We start from the raw sequence: 15,952 nt of genomic DNA, 5'->3' as shown, positions 1-15,952 counted from the left end.
CAACACCAGCCAGCAGGCTTCGTCGCCAGCGGTCGGTCTTTGGAGGCATCGGCAGGCTGCGCCAGGCACGACTGCCTTGGCCCTCCGGCTCTCTCACACCCGACTCACTGGGGCACCGCGCCTGGACTCGCCGGTGGTCATGTTACTGTCCAACCCACTGGGCATCTGGCGTAGCCACTGCCTCATAACTCCTACAACCGTGCTCAACGACTAGCCTTTCACCAGCAGCCACCGCACTGCAATCAAGCAACCTCCAACTCACGCTGCCGCACGGCAACCAAGCAACCTCCAGCCACGGCCGCACTGCGGCCAGGCCACTTACCGCAACTAGCCTCTCTCCTTACCGGCGTGCGCCGAGCTACCTCACCGGTCAAGCATTTCATCAACCACGGTCCTTTTCAGGACCAACAAACTGTTCCGAAGAAGTGGGTTGTCATCGGAGTAATGGCAAAACTACATTAAGAGCCCCACAGCCATATATTCCAGTACAAGTATCCCAGAAGACAGCATTCTTCATAGTCACTGTTGTGAGAACCTCAAATCCAACAAATATTCGTAAAACTCCAAATTATCAAATTTCATGAAAATCCTTTGAGCAGTTCTAAAGTCATTTCATGTATAGAGACAGATAAAGAGATTTTAACAGACACTCTGCAGAATTTCAAACATGCCTAAAGAAGCATTTTTGAGCATTTACAAAATTTCTGTTAAAAAAGGCAATTTTGTAACCGAGATCTGAGCGGTACAGGATATGCACATTTCTTGTGATATAGAATGAGGCTTTGCATCTGAATGTTCAAAGTTCTGTTTCATTTGAATGAATTAAGGGCTGCAATTTCAAAACAGTTTCTCTGTCCTCACTTAGTAATCTTAGTCACTTCACACCAGCTGGCACAGATCTGCAAGCACCACATTTTACCAACATGATATATTAAAATGATTCAAGTAGTAAAAAAGTCATTTCAGCAAACAATCCATTAATGTCCCAGCACAAAATCAAAATGTCAACCACACCAACTTTCTTGGGACCTGCTTGCCATGCAAAAGCAACAAATGCTAGCAAACTGACATACATAACCAACATTAGTGGACTGCGTGCCGAGATGCAGCCTACTCTTCTCTCAGTAATGATTATGGGAGAAGTTATTCATAATATTGCCTTGTTTGTACAATTTTAAGAACACACAAAAGTACAGGAACAAAATTAGAAGATTTAAAGTTATTCAAGTTTCAATTTACAGGCAGAAAAAACATTCATATATAATATATAGTACTAAGAATCTTTAAATCTACAACATACATCAGATTACCTACGAAATATCTCAGATGTATGGTCTATCTGGATCATGTATTCTCACTTTGATAACCACATCAATACTGAAAGATGCAGTCATGTCGTGATATATTCAAAGATCTTGACATGAAAATTGACACACAAGAGTTCTTCATAGTGATTATTTTAACTAGACCGAGTGTTATAATGCATTCATTTATATCTTATTCTTGCCTGGCAAGTCTACTTGGAGTGGTGTAATGTGTAATTCAATAACTGAGGTCCACTGAGAATTTGTTGTTCAAACTTACCATGCTACCACATGCATTCTTGCTTTCACTCACAGATTTTCCTTTGAAACTAATTTCCTTTCCAGAAAAAATACTTACTAGAAAACATTTCATCCATATTTTTGTTGATCCTTCAATTCTACTTATTACATAGTATAAAACTAGCTACAGACCTATACACAAAACACTGCAATTAATGTGCTTGAGATCTGCAAAGCCTTTGAGATGTGCTGTAATTATTACATTAGGGTAACAACTGCTTTCAAAAGGGAACAAGATTGTAATGTTATACTCACTACTCTCCACACCAAACACTAACATTAACCCTTTCTTATCCTTTTTATTTCCATCCTCACTCCCACCAGCTACAAATTAACTTCAGCAAAAATTTGAAAAGAAAAAATACACAACTCATGTCATCTATTCATATTATACAATAACTGCTATTACAGATTGCAAACAGTGTAAAGAGCAAAGATATAACACACAATCACAATGTAGTTGGTGGTGGCAGAAGGCTTCCAACAGTGGACCTGTGCAAGAAAACTATAAAATTGGGAGCATTCTGACAGATGATGAGAATGGGTTAATGTTGTAAACTGGTGAGCTCTGCAGTTCCTCCATGGGCAACTGATACTTGATATGAGACAAACCATCACTCTTTTTGTTGTGGGATCAATCAATGAGTGCTGGAAACTGTATTAAATTTATCACTTGACATTCATTACAATTAATGTCTTATCTCCATAAAATTTAAAATACCCATCTATTCATTTCCTAGTTGTAATCGGAAGCACTGCATTCTCAGACACTGTGCACTAATATATAAATTTCATTTTCCCAAATTGTCATCCAATAATCAAGTAACAAAATGACATAGTATCATTCTATAGCTTCCTCAGTTACAATTATGCTCCATTGTAAATGTCCAACTTCTGATATTGCAATGTTTATTTTTACCTTTTATGTGTTCTTTAATTGAATAACAGTTCTGATAATACCTACAGTGGTGTCATAAAGTTAGTAATAATGCTGGTACCTAACAATCTTGATTTAATGCAGGTAAATGAATGGAACATTTTTATCTCTGATAGTCCACTGAATAATCAGGCTGGAAAATCATTGTAAAACTTCTTCTGTAGTTTCAAAATGACGGAGCAGCATTTCTGTTTTTCAGTCAACACAAATATTCGATCCCAGTCTCTTGACATTAGTACTACTGACAAAACACATGAACATATTCTAAAACAAATACTGCAGGAGACAATACATGAGTATTCAAATCATGTTAACACAATGTGATATTGTTGATGCATAAATATAAACTGTAATTGTGTATTGTATTCATCTCCTTATCAATCAAAGGCAATTATGATGTAAATTATGCAACACAGCAAAGCCCAGATTTAATAAGTTTCACTACAGCACAAAAGCAAATATTACATTGCATGGCACTGGAAGAAAATTTTTAATGAAAATTTAAATTCCGGTGAGCAATGTTTCTTCTTCATGTACCTAAAATCTAAAACACCAGAATTCTGACTAAGCCAAGGATTTTTTATACAATCAGAAATAAGACTTCCTACCTTGTTTTAACTAGGTGTCACTTTACTGTCCATATCAGCATTCCTTTGTGTCTTATCTCAAGAGGATACTGAATGTCCAGTGGAAATGCACGTTAAGTACACTACATACTGCAGTTCTAACGTTCCATTCACTGCTTGCATCAACTCTGTGTAACCAGTACTTGAACCATGACAATATATTATTAAAAGACAAACAAAAACTGTGAACATACCTACAACAAACTAACCAATATTTCACTATTACATTGTGACAGTTGAAGCTCCGGTTTCAGCAATCACACACGGAAGACAGAAGCATCATACAGTTTTAAGAAACATGTCTCTCAATGACATGTTACAGTAAGGAGTTAAAAGACTAAAAGAAAGGTCCATTCAGGCTTAGTGAATACGTTATATGACACTATGAGAGAAGTTATCTGTTTTTGTTCTCTCCCTTTATACAGTAAATCTGTGACTTTACTGTCAGATTTCAGGTTCTTATGGCAGTGACTATGGGATGTGACGCCATGCAGTCTGGTAGAAGTTTACTGACATTTCAATGGAATGTATTGCCTCCATCTTCAAGGTTGAAGAGTAAGCCAAACAAGCAACACACATGGTTGTACTATTTTCTACTGTATTATGCCATGTAGTCTGGAGTGTGCATCTTACTCTCTGACCATGAAGATGGAGGCAGTACATTCCTGTGAAACGTTGGTTAACTTCTACCAAACTACATAGCGTCAGATACCAGATGATGGTACTCTTCAAGAATATAATACTTAGAATTATTTGTTTCTGGACTTTGTCCACTGTCTAGTGTTTAGAATAGAACACAATGTTTCAGAAACTGGAACTAGATCTCTTTCAGCCCTCAAGTGAAAAGGTGGGTAGGTTTGATCATCGACTGGTGATTGAGATTACAGCCTTCTAATGGACACAACAGAACAGACGGTTGCTCACCACATTTCTATTGGAACATGGGTACAGATCCAGTTTCTATAACACTGTGTTCTGTTCAGAATACTACATGATAGGTAAAATTCAGGATCCGAGTAATTCTAAATGTAAAATACTATCATGAGAACCCTACAGAAAAAAAATAAAGTACTTTTGTCCATAAATTCACAAGAATTTGAAGTAGTAGCGGCAGTAATGATACTAAGAATAATAATGAAAAATAAGGAAGTCTTCAGGGCATATAGAAATGGTAACTCCTGCATCAGTTACCCACAATCAGGACAAATGGAAAGTGTGTGTGTGTGTGTGTGTGTGTAAGTTTCCCTTCATATGCATGCTTACATATAGTCATATAAGCATAGATTATGCAATAACACAACATGATTACAGAGGTATGGCAATAACTAGAGGTGATTTTAAATGATCAAAACTTCCATGCTCCTGTACTGTATGTCCAAACTATATCTTGTACAGCAAAACAATACATAAAAAGAAAATAAATAAATATGTTCACAAACTAAGGAAACTGTTTGGGGCATTAACCTCCACCACCACTTATCACAGTACAAAGAATTTTGAATGAAGACATGTAAAACGCCACAGTTAGAGGCACAGAAGCTTAAGTGTTGCTGTATGTTGTTGTAGATTGCTTACAGGAGACCCCATCAGTAATTACATTCATGTAAGGTGAAAATCAAACACTAGCACATTAGTACTCACTGTAACAGCAGTCTGTATAGGCTTGTAAATAAATCGTTGGAAAATTTCATGTAGTTTGTAAATATTAGGCCAAGGAGACTTTCAACAGAGGTTGATTGTGCTTATCTTTTTCTTAACATGTGATACTGCAGTAATGGTATTACAAAAAGTCAATTCCTATTTTTAACTTGAATTCTCTCTCTTTTTTTGATTTATCCTAGGTGTGTCAATGTAGCTGATAACACAGTTGGCTTCCATCCCACCATATCAATATACAGCAGCATTTTCCAAGTTACAAAACTTGGAGTTTGAAGATTCAGATATATATATACAATATATATTATATATTTACTTATTTTTTTTTTTACAAAAACTATTCATCACCTCTCAGTCTCCACTATAAGTTCACTTCTGATAAAATGAATTGTGTTGAGATTATTGTATATAACACACTAACATGACTTCATTTCTGCCCAAGAGGCAGTACAAGAACACATTTTTACACACCAAGAGAGAAGCCAAGAAAAATCTGCAATAACATATTATTTTTCTTCAAAAAAGGTGTGAAATATGACATTTGTCCATATAACTACAATATTATAATATCTTTCCTGTACAACTTGTTAAATAACCTATGTATATTTAACATTCACAATTATTATAGTTCCCTATATAATCTTCAACAAAAACATAATTATCTGCAGCTACATATCACGTGTGGGGAAAAATGAATGCTATACACCTTATATTATTGCTACTGCAAAATGTTACATTCAGGCTCAAGAAGTCAGCTGAATTCATCCTGTCCTTACCATATCTTTTAGATAACAAATAAATAACGCATTCATATGACTCAACTTCAGTACAAATGACAAAATGGACAGAACAATAAATATGTTACTGAACAGCTAACAACTGATCAAACTTCATGGAATATTAAGCCAACTTCCTCTGTGATGTGTGGCCAGACAGAGGCTGCATACCTTTGAAGCCAATTCCATTCCAGATAAAAATGCACATTGCCCTTCCAGATGGGTAAAACCATAAGCAAGGAATGTCCATGGGGATACAGATGCTATTGTTATATCAGTACTGATAATGGGAGACTTGTTTGTTTCACACCATCCACACATGTCAAGATGTGTTGAGCATCAATATTATATAGTTGCCTCACTGGCAAACAGAGATAAAATAGGAAAAAACTTTGCAAGCTAATGATCTGCATACCATGTACATACAATAGAAAAACTAGAATCTATATTAGCTACCAGTGCTGGACAGGTCCAATATTAACAACTAATACTGAACAATCCATTTTCCTCATTAGTGAAACATATGTTTTAGCTTCATATTGGACTTGTGACTTAACGCAACATCCCTGACTTCAAGAAGCACCTTTATGTGAATTACTAGACTTGTTGAACTGTGGCTGGTCCTAGGTCCACTAAATTACATGCTTCTGGATTGAGTCATGATACTATTTGCCTTGCATCAACAAACTAATGTTATATGGTAGGAATTTGCTTGCAATCACATAGCTTAATCTTATTTTATCTTCAAAAGATTAAATTATATTTACATTGGAACAGAATGCCAATAATAACAGTTTCTTCCATCAAACAATGTAACCTTAAACAAAGGGCTCATGTTGTGTAAACAATATGTGAATTCTGCTACTGCACAACAACCAGTGCTGCCAATGGATGTTACATGCTGATATCAGTTTATTTGCTTGGATTGCATGGTGTCCTCTGATGCCAAAACATAGCGATGAACTGTAAGAAAGAAATTATTTAAACAAAAATATGAACTGCACTAAAGCTGCCAACTAGTGCCCATTATAAAAGATAGAGGTAAAGTGATCAATTAAGCATCAAGCCATGAAAGTGTATGGGGGAGTGGATTTATAGTCCCATGCATTCTTAATCTCAGCACCAGATGCAGATTAAGTGATCAGCCACTTTACCCCTAGTGAAAGAGCACTCCAGTGTCCATCGGATAGGAGGCTGGGTGGGCTTCAGGACTGGTTTGGACACTGTGGAAAAGAGAAAAAATCCAGATCCTGCTGGGAATCAAAAGGAAGTACTTGTTACATAAGCATATATTATGACACGAATTCCTTAGGGGTTGTTCACTGTCATTATCATCAGGGACTCAACCACAAAAATTATTCCAGCCCATAAAATCTTTCATGGTTGATCCATCTTTTATTGGTCTTCCAACATTTCTTTTGTTTCACGCAACATAATTCAAAACTCTCTTTAGGGCACGGTTTTCTTCCAACCTTACAACAGCACACTCCAGCTGCTTATTCCTGCAGCTTGAAACTGTATTATTAATCTGTAATGTCTTTCACAGTATTTTCGCTCATGTTTTTATTTCAGAATATAACTTATTTCTGCTTTCAGTAATGCATTTAAGCAACTTCAGTTCTTTGTGTACTTTTTATATTTTATACAAACTTCTGATCCATATGAAATGCTGGGTTTTGACACTGATAAGATTCTGAATATTCTTAAGGGTCATGCTTCTATAAATATAATTATAATTACAACGTATATAATATGGATAATGAATTTTTCATTTTATGGAATATAATTTTATAAAAATTAAAATTAATATCACATTTACAATAAAAAATAATATGAATAATGATAATCTGCTCACCATTGATGTCTTCACAGTCCAAAATATCCCCCAATTGTTGAAGCCAAGATTACTCCAAGAATGGCCAAACAGATCATAATCATGATTTTCTTCTGCACAACAAAATAGATAAATAGACTTTTTAGTAACATAAGTAATTTCTCACAATCTTGTTACAACAGTGAACACTACATGCTCAAATAAAATATGTACTAAGTGAGATACATTTACACTCTTACACACTGGAACCCTGTAGATATTATTATTACTGATATCTGTAATTTTGTTGAAGCTGTTCCAACATTTCAGCGTGTACTGGAGCCACCATCTCCATGACAATTGATATGAAAGGAAGATGTGGTCCAATATACAGGTCTCACATGGGAGGCTTTTGTTTTATAATTTATTTAACAATTCCATTAGTAGCTCAGGCTATAGAGCACTGAAGAGTAGGAACATTAATGAATGATAAATTTGAAAAGATGTGGAAGAAAGCAATCATGGCCTATTTTTAGGTAATATCCTGACATTCATCTGGTGGGTCTGTCAAAAACTATTAAAAACATATATCAGGATAACCACTACCCCAGTCAAGATTTGGAACAAGCACCTCTCAAATACAAGGCAGAACCATTATTGCTCAAGGAGACACTAATGAAAGTAAACATCTCAATTGCTTCATCTGTGAGAATGGATGCAGACAGGTTGAGTTTGTTGCACATGAAAATTAATATCTTCTGGGATGTAACACCAAACTTCGCCGACAAGCGGTGGTCGCTCGGTCGGTATAGTTCTTGCTGACTGAAATCACGGAGTTTTTTTTTTTGTTTGGGATGTAATATCATGTAACTGGACAAAAGTCCACCAATGTTCTGGAGTAACATATGACTCCATCCTCAGGGCTGAAGAGTAAGCCAAGCAAGAAACCAGCAAGCATGTTGCCTGCTTCTTGCTTCAAGTTCAGTGCACTCTTTGACCGAGGATGGAGATGGCACATTCCTCCAAAATGTTAGCAGACATCTACCAGGATGTGCAGCATCATATCCCAAAAGACACTACACTTCACAGTGACTGCTGTAAGAACCTAAAATCTAGCACTTTGTCTCACATCTAATCCTAAACCACACAACCCCTTTCCACTGGACAGCACCCCACTCTACACCCTCCTCCTAACTTTCACTGAAAGACTAGTACATCTGACTGCACCTTCCTCCTGTCTTGTGAAATGTATGTTGAAATGTTGCAGCACTGTAAACACATGATGCAGCTTAATTTTGAAAGCCCAGATTACACTTTAAATACAGGCTGCTAAAAACCAAGGACAAGATTAGTCTTATTATTGGTTATAAATTAAATGTTTGTATCAGGCAGTATGCCACTGGCTTCTCACTGCAGAAGTCCAGGTTCCACCCAAAGACGTTCATACGTGGGGCAATCCAAAAGTTTCCGAAATTTGAATTTTGCGCACGAATGGTTATGAGTACATCGAAACACCGCTAAGTGTCTCCTCACACATCCTTCTTGAATCAGTGTGGCAAGCGGCGTCGAGTTGAGTGGTTGGGTTTACTGTTGGTGAACGTATTTCCATTGTTGTGTTTCCATGAGTTTGCGGTTTTGCGATGGCTGACCTGAAAGAGCAGCATGTCTGTATAAAGTTTTGCTTCAAACTTGGGAAAACCGCTGCAGAAACGCACCAAATGTTGAAGCAAGCTTTTGGTGAAAACAGTTTAGGCCAGACACAAACTTACAACTGGTATAAGCTTTTCAAATATGGCCAAACATCGACTGATGATGACGATCGTTCAGGACGGCCGTCAATGGGCAAAACACCAGAAAGTGTGCCAAAAGTTAGGGATCTGATTCTGCAAGATCGTAGACTGACAATCCAAGACCTCTGTAACATCTCGGGACTAAGTTATGGTACATGTCAACGAATTTTGTCAGAGGAACTGAACATGAGAAGAATTGTGGCAAAGTTTGTGCCACGACTGCTGCAAAATGAACAGAAGCAGCATCGCTTGGAAGTCTGCAGGGAACTTCAGCAACAGCTTCAAGAGGATCCAAACTTTCTTTCGAAGGTTGTCACTGGTGACGAAAGTTGGGTTTATGGCTACAACCCCAAAAGCAAGTAGCAATCGTCGCAATGGAAGAGCCCTTCTTCACTTTGGCCAAAAAAAAGCTCGACAAGTCAAGAGCAACATTAAGTCCATGTTGATCTGTTTTTTTGATATTGACGGGATTGTTCATAAGGAGTTCGTCCCTCCTGGTCAGACAGTCAATAAAGAGTTCTATCGCGATGTTCTAAGGCGTTTGAGGAGGACATGAGGAGAAAATGTCCATAGAAGTGGCGCACGAATGGCTGGGTACTCCAGTATGACAACGCATGACCGCATACGGCTTACATTGTGCAGGAATTTTTGGCTAAAAACAAGATGGCAGTTGTTCCCCACCCACCGTACTCGCCAGACTTAGCTCCATGCGACTTCTTTCTCTACCCCAAGATGAAAATTAAGTTGAAGGGGCGAAGATTTGATACAGTTGAGGAAATTCAAGCAGAAACTCAGATGGTACTAAACACCCTAACAAAGAAAGACTTCCAGGATGCATTTGAAAAGTGGCAGAAACACTGGGATCGGTGTATGCGCTCCCAAGGGGACTACTTTGAAGGTGATGGTGCAGAATAAGATCTAGGTAAGGTGTAATAGTTTTTATTAATATATTTCGGGAACTTTTGGATTGCACCATGTATTTTTGTGGAAAAAGTGGCAGAGCTGCAGGTTTCTTTCGAGGACTTCATTTTTCCCTACCAATTATCATTCAACCAATGCTTCATATTCATCTAACATCAGGGGCTTGTACAATAGGCCCATTTGAGACCACAGTACCAAGGGTCTCTGTCCTGCCCCATTCCTACAACCATTAACTTCTTATAAGAATCTGTTCCTTTTAACTGTATTGTTCCCAAATACATAAAACATGTCACTTGATCAAATCATTCATATTACACAAAATATAGAGCTCAGACAGCAGTGGCTTAATGCCAGGAATCGAACCCAGGCTGTCCAGCCCGTCACTATACTGATTCTTTATATAATGATGGCAACAGTAAAATACACTTTCACTCAATAATTAAATTCAGAGCTCTTCTAATTAACCATTTTACTAACATAATTATAACAACTAATGAATAATATATTCCAATAGCATCTTCCCTCATCCAAATGAAGCATTACATCAGTAGTGCTCTTTTCAACATCTGACTTGCATAAGCCATGTCCAAAATCAAACTGAACCTCAAGAAAAATCAATTCAAAAGGTGTTCTGTTGGAGGCATGCTACCCTTTGTACTACTGGGTTTCTGGACATGCTCACAGTCCAGTATTTTGAACCGAATGCAATGTTTCAGAAATGCACTCTGCTCCCATTCATCTGAGGATTGAAAAAGACCCAGTTTCCAAAATTCTATTTTCTGTTCAAAATACCAAACAGTGGCTAAGTCCAGAAACCCAGTCATAGTAACTGCAAAAAGATGGCCTCAACATCCATTTTTCTTGGATTCACTGCTACACACTTCTATACACAGTGTTAGTTAGTTAGTTATTAGAGAGGGTGGGTTTCCCCATGCACTGAGACCTGTATTGGTCCATTGTGCTTCCCTCTATGATTTCTACCAGTCTCTATATCCTGCCGGTACTGGTGCTTACCATCAGTCCTGCCCAGCCAGCAAGATCGGCTCTACTAGCTGAGAGGTATCTATAATGCTTCCCCCATCTACCAGAGGTACTAGAGACTGCTGTTGGGCGGGAAACGTCCATTAATTTGGCTCAGTGACCTCCTTTGGAGATATGAGGTTCTTTTACATTCCGTAAAGCTACGACACGGGACCCACAGATTAAAGTCCCTCCCGGAGGACTTGTTCCCTGAATTTTTCCACCCTTAAAAATTAGACGACCTCCGCCGGGTATTTGAACCCGCGTACTATGAGTCATGAGGTGGGAACGTTACCTCTAGACTACGGAGGCCGCTTATACACAGTGTTAGTTCAGCCTTCATTTTGAGCTCATCACTGCAGAAGGCACAGTTTTGGGGTACTTACTCTATTCTCCTGGTATGTGTGTAAATGGAAATCAATCACCAAACCTATGACAAGAACCACAATATCCTGCTCAGGTCTTCTACCTTTCCTGTGTGTGTTGGTAACTAACTCATCATTAGTGTGTGGTCAAGACGGAAATGCTTTGAGGCTAAGTGGTTGAAGATGGTTCATTTCCTACACTGGGAAACAAGTGGAAGTCCGCAAAGCCTTACATGCTAACTCAGAAAATATATTTATTGGGTGAGACATCCAGCGAGAATTATACAGAGTGTAACTGAAAGGTACGGACAAACCTCGGGCATAAGTTCAAAAAACGAAGTCCATACCAACATGTGTTCGGACACATTTAATTTGTGGTTATAGCTGAAAGAGTACACTTATAGTAAGTGCTCGAAACGTCCTTGATGAGATTTAATGCATGCCTCAACACATCTCATCATGGACCATTGCATCCATTCAAAGACACTGGGGTAGCTTTGGATAGTCTGACAGGCAACCACAATGTGAGGTTGAAGTGCATCTCTGTTGTCAACAGGACCACCATATACAAGAGCTTTTAGATGTCCCTATAGGTAAAAATCTGGAGGCCATACAGTGGGTCCTCCTCTACTTATCTGTCAGCCATCATAGCTGTTACTGACAACATTTAGCACAGTATGACTAAGCTGTGCCAGAGCACCATCATGTATGTACCACATTCTTGCCCTGACAGCCAGTGACACATCTTCCAGTAGCTTTGGCAGATCATATGAGAGGAAATATTGACAGTGGTTGCCCGTAAGCTGATGTGGGAAAACATGTGAGCCTACCAAACAATTACCAACAATCTCTGCCCACACATTAATGATGAACTGCTTCCCGCGTCTATACAATATTCTAGCAGCCAAAACTCACAGATTAATGTTGATAGGGACATTTTTTCTTATTTTGGCATGTAAAACTCAAGCCCAAAATTCTGTTCATACCTTTCAGATGCACCCTCTACATACCACAATAATGAAAAGCATATATTTTGGCACACCTTTTGTTATATCTAAGTATGAAATACATTTCCAAGGTATAATCTAATATATATAAAATATAATTTTTCTGTTTCCTATCATGGACCTACCAAAGAACACCTGAAGATATTTTGAAACTCACTTCGTACTCTTGCAAACATATACAGTAGTCATGGCCATGAAAACAAAGCCCAAATATTGTGTTATTTTTTCAGATGCAATCTGAAACCTCATTTTCAGTGTGAGGTCTGAGGTTTTCATGGCTGTGACTGTGACTGTGAAAAGTACTATCATCAGGAATGTTACACCATGTAGTCTGGCAGAAGTATACCGAGTATGATTACATGCTTTAACATCCAATATGATAGTATTCTACCTTTCAATCTCTTTTTGCCTTCTAATTAGATTAGTGTTTTTCCTAATTTGAAGATTCAGACACTATATATTGTGACTCTGATAAAGAAAGGAATCATATCCCAGGCAAAGAATAAGTATACTATTGTATGTCTAGAATATGTCTGAAGGTAGATCAAACCTTGGGTAGGCAACTTTATGGGAGACATCTTCTGTGTTCAATGAGATCTCCAGTTTGGCAATACTGCTTCCCAACGTGTCTTGAAAACAGACTCTAATAACTTTCCAAAGACAATATAATGATTTACATCACTATCTGATGATGACAAACCCTCCAAGATGTTGTACACACAGAATACTTCTACCTGTTTACTATAAAATACAAGCATGGTACATCATAACACCAGGGTCATGAGTTAAAAACATCTATGTGAATGCCATGACCGTTTAAACTATATGCAGTTATGGCACAGGCTTTTCACTAGAACTAACTATTCATATTTTGTTGGTGTGGGAAGGAAACTAATTTTGTATGTAGATATACAGGAAAATAAAGACAAGCCTAGGGTAAATATTATGTTTCTGGATATTATCCATCATCGTATTCTTATCTAAAACACCATTCTATTTATATTTCAAAACACAAGATTTTGGAGACTGGAAGACTCCGGAGACAGGGACTAGTTCTATCAATTGGGCCCAACTGAGTAGATTTTACCTGAAGTCAGAGACTGAATTCAGTCTCTGAAATAATGTTTTGAAATATAAAGAGGGCACTGTTTTCGATAAGAACAGGACGATGGATAATGTCCAAAAACATAATATTTGTATGAATGTATGATCATCACAAACTTTTAGATCTTATTTACAAGCCTAGGAGTATCTCAATTTATCAATGTGTAATCAGCAGCAAAAAAGAAATATTATAAGGCGTAGACATCATAAATACTAGTTTGGAACCTTTACAACATTAATTACAATCAGAGTTATTAACTGGCAGATCAGATACAAAGTTTTCTTCCTATAGAGTTTTCATAACATGCTTCAATCTCATATTCAACTATAAATGCCTACTACCTGTGTCATTTTCTGTGTATAATAATGGGTTTACATTACAATAATCCTTAAATGGTAGTGCGTTTAACCTTTTCAAGTCTGAATTTCTTTTACAAATACATAAATATTCAATTTGTATCTCACAAAAAACACATCATGTTTCCACTACAAAGTCCAACTAGTTAATGCTGTTCAGGGAAACAATCACTGTTTATTGAGAGAACCCTATGTAGCGCACACAATCTGTGGACAGAATGCAGAGTTCAGTATGTCAAAGCAGGTGATACAGAACCACTGTGATTTAAACAATAATACAGTGCATGCAAACAAAAATGAAAATAATCCTGATAATAATTAACACAGACAATTAATGGTTTTATAGATCATTATGATATACGACACAAACTCCGTTCTAAGTGCAACAATTTATTGTAGTTCTTTCATCTTCCTTTCTTCTACACTACATGTTTCAGCCATAAATGGCCATCATCAGGTGTATACTCTCATGTAGCTGCTACACTACACGTAGTTTAAAATTTAAGAACACTAGTCTTCCCAATTGTTCATTTCTCCATTGCTAACAGGTTTCGATATATCAGAATCCTCCCCACTGATATCTGTCAGATATGTACAAAATCTCTGTTAACCTACACACGTCGACTTGATTTTCAAAAACTGGCACTTTTAAAATCTTCAATTCCAATTTAAAAATTTAAAGAAATTTTTAAATTGGAATTGAAGATTTTAAAAGTGCCAGTTTTTGAAAATCAAATCGACGTGTGTAGGTTAACAAAGATTTTGTACATATCTGACAGATATCAGTGGGGAGGATTCTGATATATCGAAACCTGCTAGCAACGGAGAAATGAACAATTAGGAAGACTAGTGTTCTTAAATTTTAAACTACGTGCAGTGTAGCAGCTACGTGAGAGTATACACCTGATGATGGCCATTTATGGCCGAAACATGTAGTGTAGAAGAAAGGAAGACAAAAGAACTACAATAAATTGTTGCACTTAGGACGGAGTTTGTGTCTTATATTGTGTAGAGTGTAACAGGATGCTTAAATATAATATTTTAAACAGATGATTATGCACAAAATTTAAAAATCTTGTTTCATAGCGTAAGACATTAAATACTGATACTAGAGATGAACTTGCTCATTAAAATTTTGAACAGATTTTCTTCATTAGCTGCAAATAATAATTGCTTATTGGGTGGAAAAAATAAAAATTATAACAATCAGTATTTTCTTTTGCATTTGTTGAACACTGCTGGCACTAGGTTTAAAGATGGAGGTGGTAGGTTCCTCTGAAATGTCAGTACCTACCTGCTAACCACATCATGCCATATCCCAGAAGACCATATCTTAGTACTGCTGTGATAGCTTATCAAACTGAGGGTTGATATAAAGCCATATAGTCTGGTGAAAGTCAACCAATGTTTTGAAGAACATATCACCTCCATCTTCAGGGATAAGGGGTAAGGCTCTGCCTGCTGCTTCCTTCATNTCCCCCCCCCCCCACTTGGCTTACTCTTTGGTCCTTAAGATGGACATGGTTATGTTCCTCCAGAAGTTGGCTACTTTCACCACACTGTGGCATATTATACCCCCAGATCAGAACTGCACGCAGTCACTTCTGTAGGAACCTCCAGTCTAACACAGACTGAGGGTGTCTTGAGTACAGGATGCTGAGGAGAACATTTGAATCCAAGAGTGATAGTAACAGAGTAATAGAAGGCTGAAGAAAACTACATAATGAGTAACTTCATAATTTATACTCCATGCCAAATATTATTAGAGCAATGAGAGGGTGAAATGGGCAGGGCATGCAGCTTGCATGGGATTAGAAATGCATACATAATCAATGTCAAGAACCTGAAGGAAACAGACCACTGGAAAGACACAGATATAGATTAGAGGATTATACTTAAATGGGTCTTAAAGAACTAAGATGGGAGGGTGTTGAATGGATTCATCTGGCTCAGGATAGGGACCAGTGGCAGGCTCT

At 37.6% G+C, this 15,952-nt stretch overlaps 1 protein-coding gene across 6 annotated transcripts in view; it reads right to left on the bottom strand.

Annotated features, from left to right (window-relative positions):
• LOC111867145 (syntaxin-1A) overlaps positions 1 to 15,952 on the bottom strand; it is a 161,417-nt gene that overhangs the window by 15,107 nt on the left and 130,358 nt on the right. For 3 of the 6 annotated variants that reach the window (XM_023856705.2, XM_023856706.2, XM_023856710.2), the window contains 2 exons: positions 7,455 to 7,546; positions 1,460 to 6,562 (listed from right to left, as the gene is read on the bottom strand). The exons of 2 other annotated variants lie outside the window; for them this stretch is intronic. In XM_023856705.2, the coding sequence (XP_023712473.1) occupies positions 7,466 to 7,546 (81 nt within the window). In that variant the 3' untranslated portion in view covers positions 1,460 to 6,562; positions 7,455 to 7,465. Of the gene's footprint in view, positions 1 to 1,459; positions 6,563 to 7,454; positions 7,547 to 15,952 lie in introns of those variants that run through there. One more of the 6 variants, XR_004513305.1, reaches the window with a different exon arrangement.

The sequence above is a fragment of the Cryptotermes secundus genome, unplaced genomic scaffold, assembly GCF_002891405.2.
Source record: "Cryptotermes secundus unplaced genomic scaffold, Csec_1.0 scaffold448, whole genome shotgun sequence".
Classification (NCBI taxonomy): Eukaryota; Metazoa; Arthropoda; class Insecta; order Blattodea; family Kalotermitidae; genus Cryptotermes; species Cryptotermes secundus.
The sequence above is the reverse complement of the archived record's forward strand: the minus strand, read 5'-3'. Positions and strand labels throughout refer to the sequence as shown.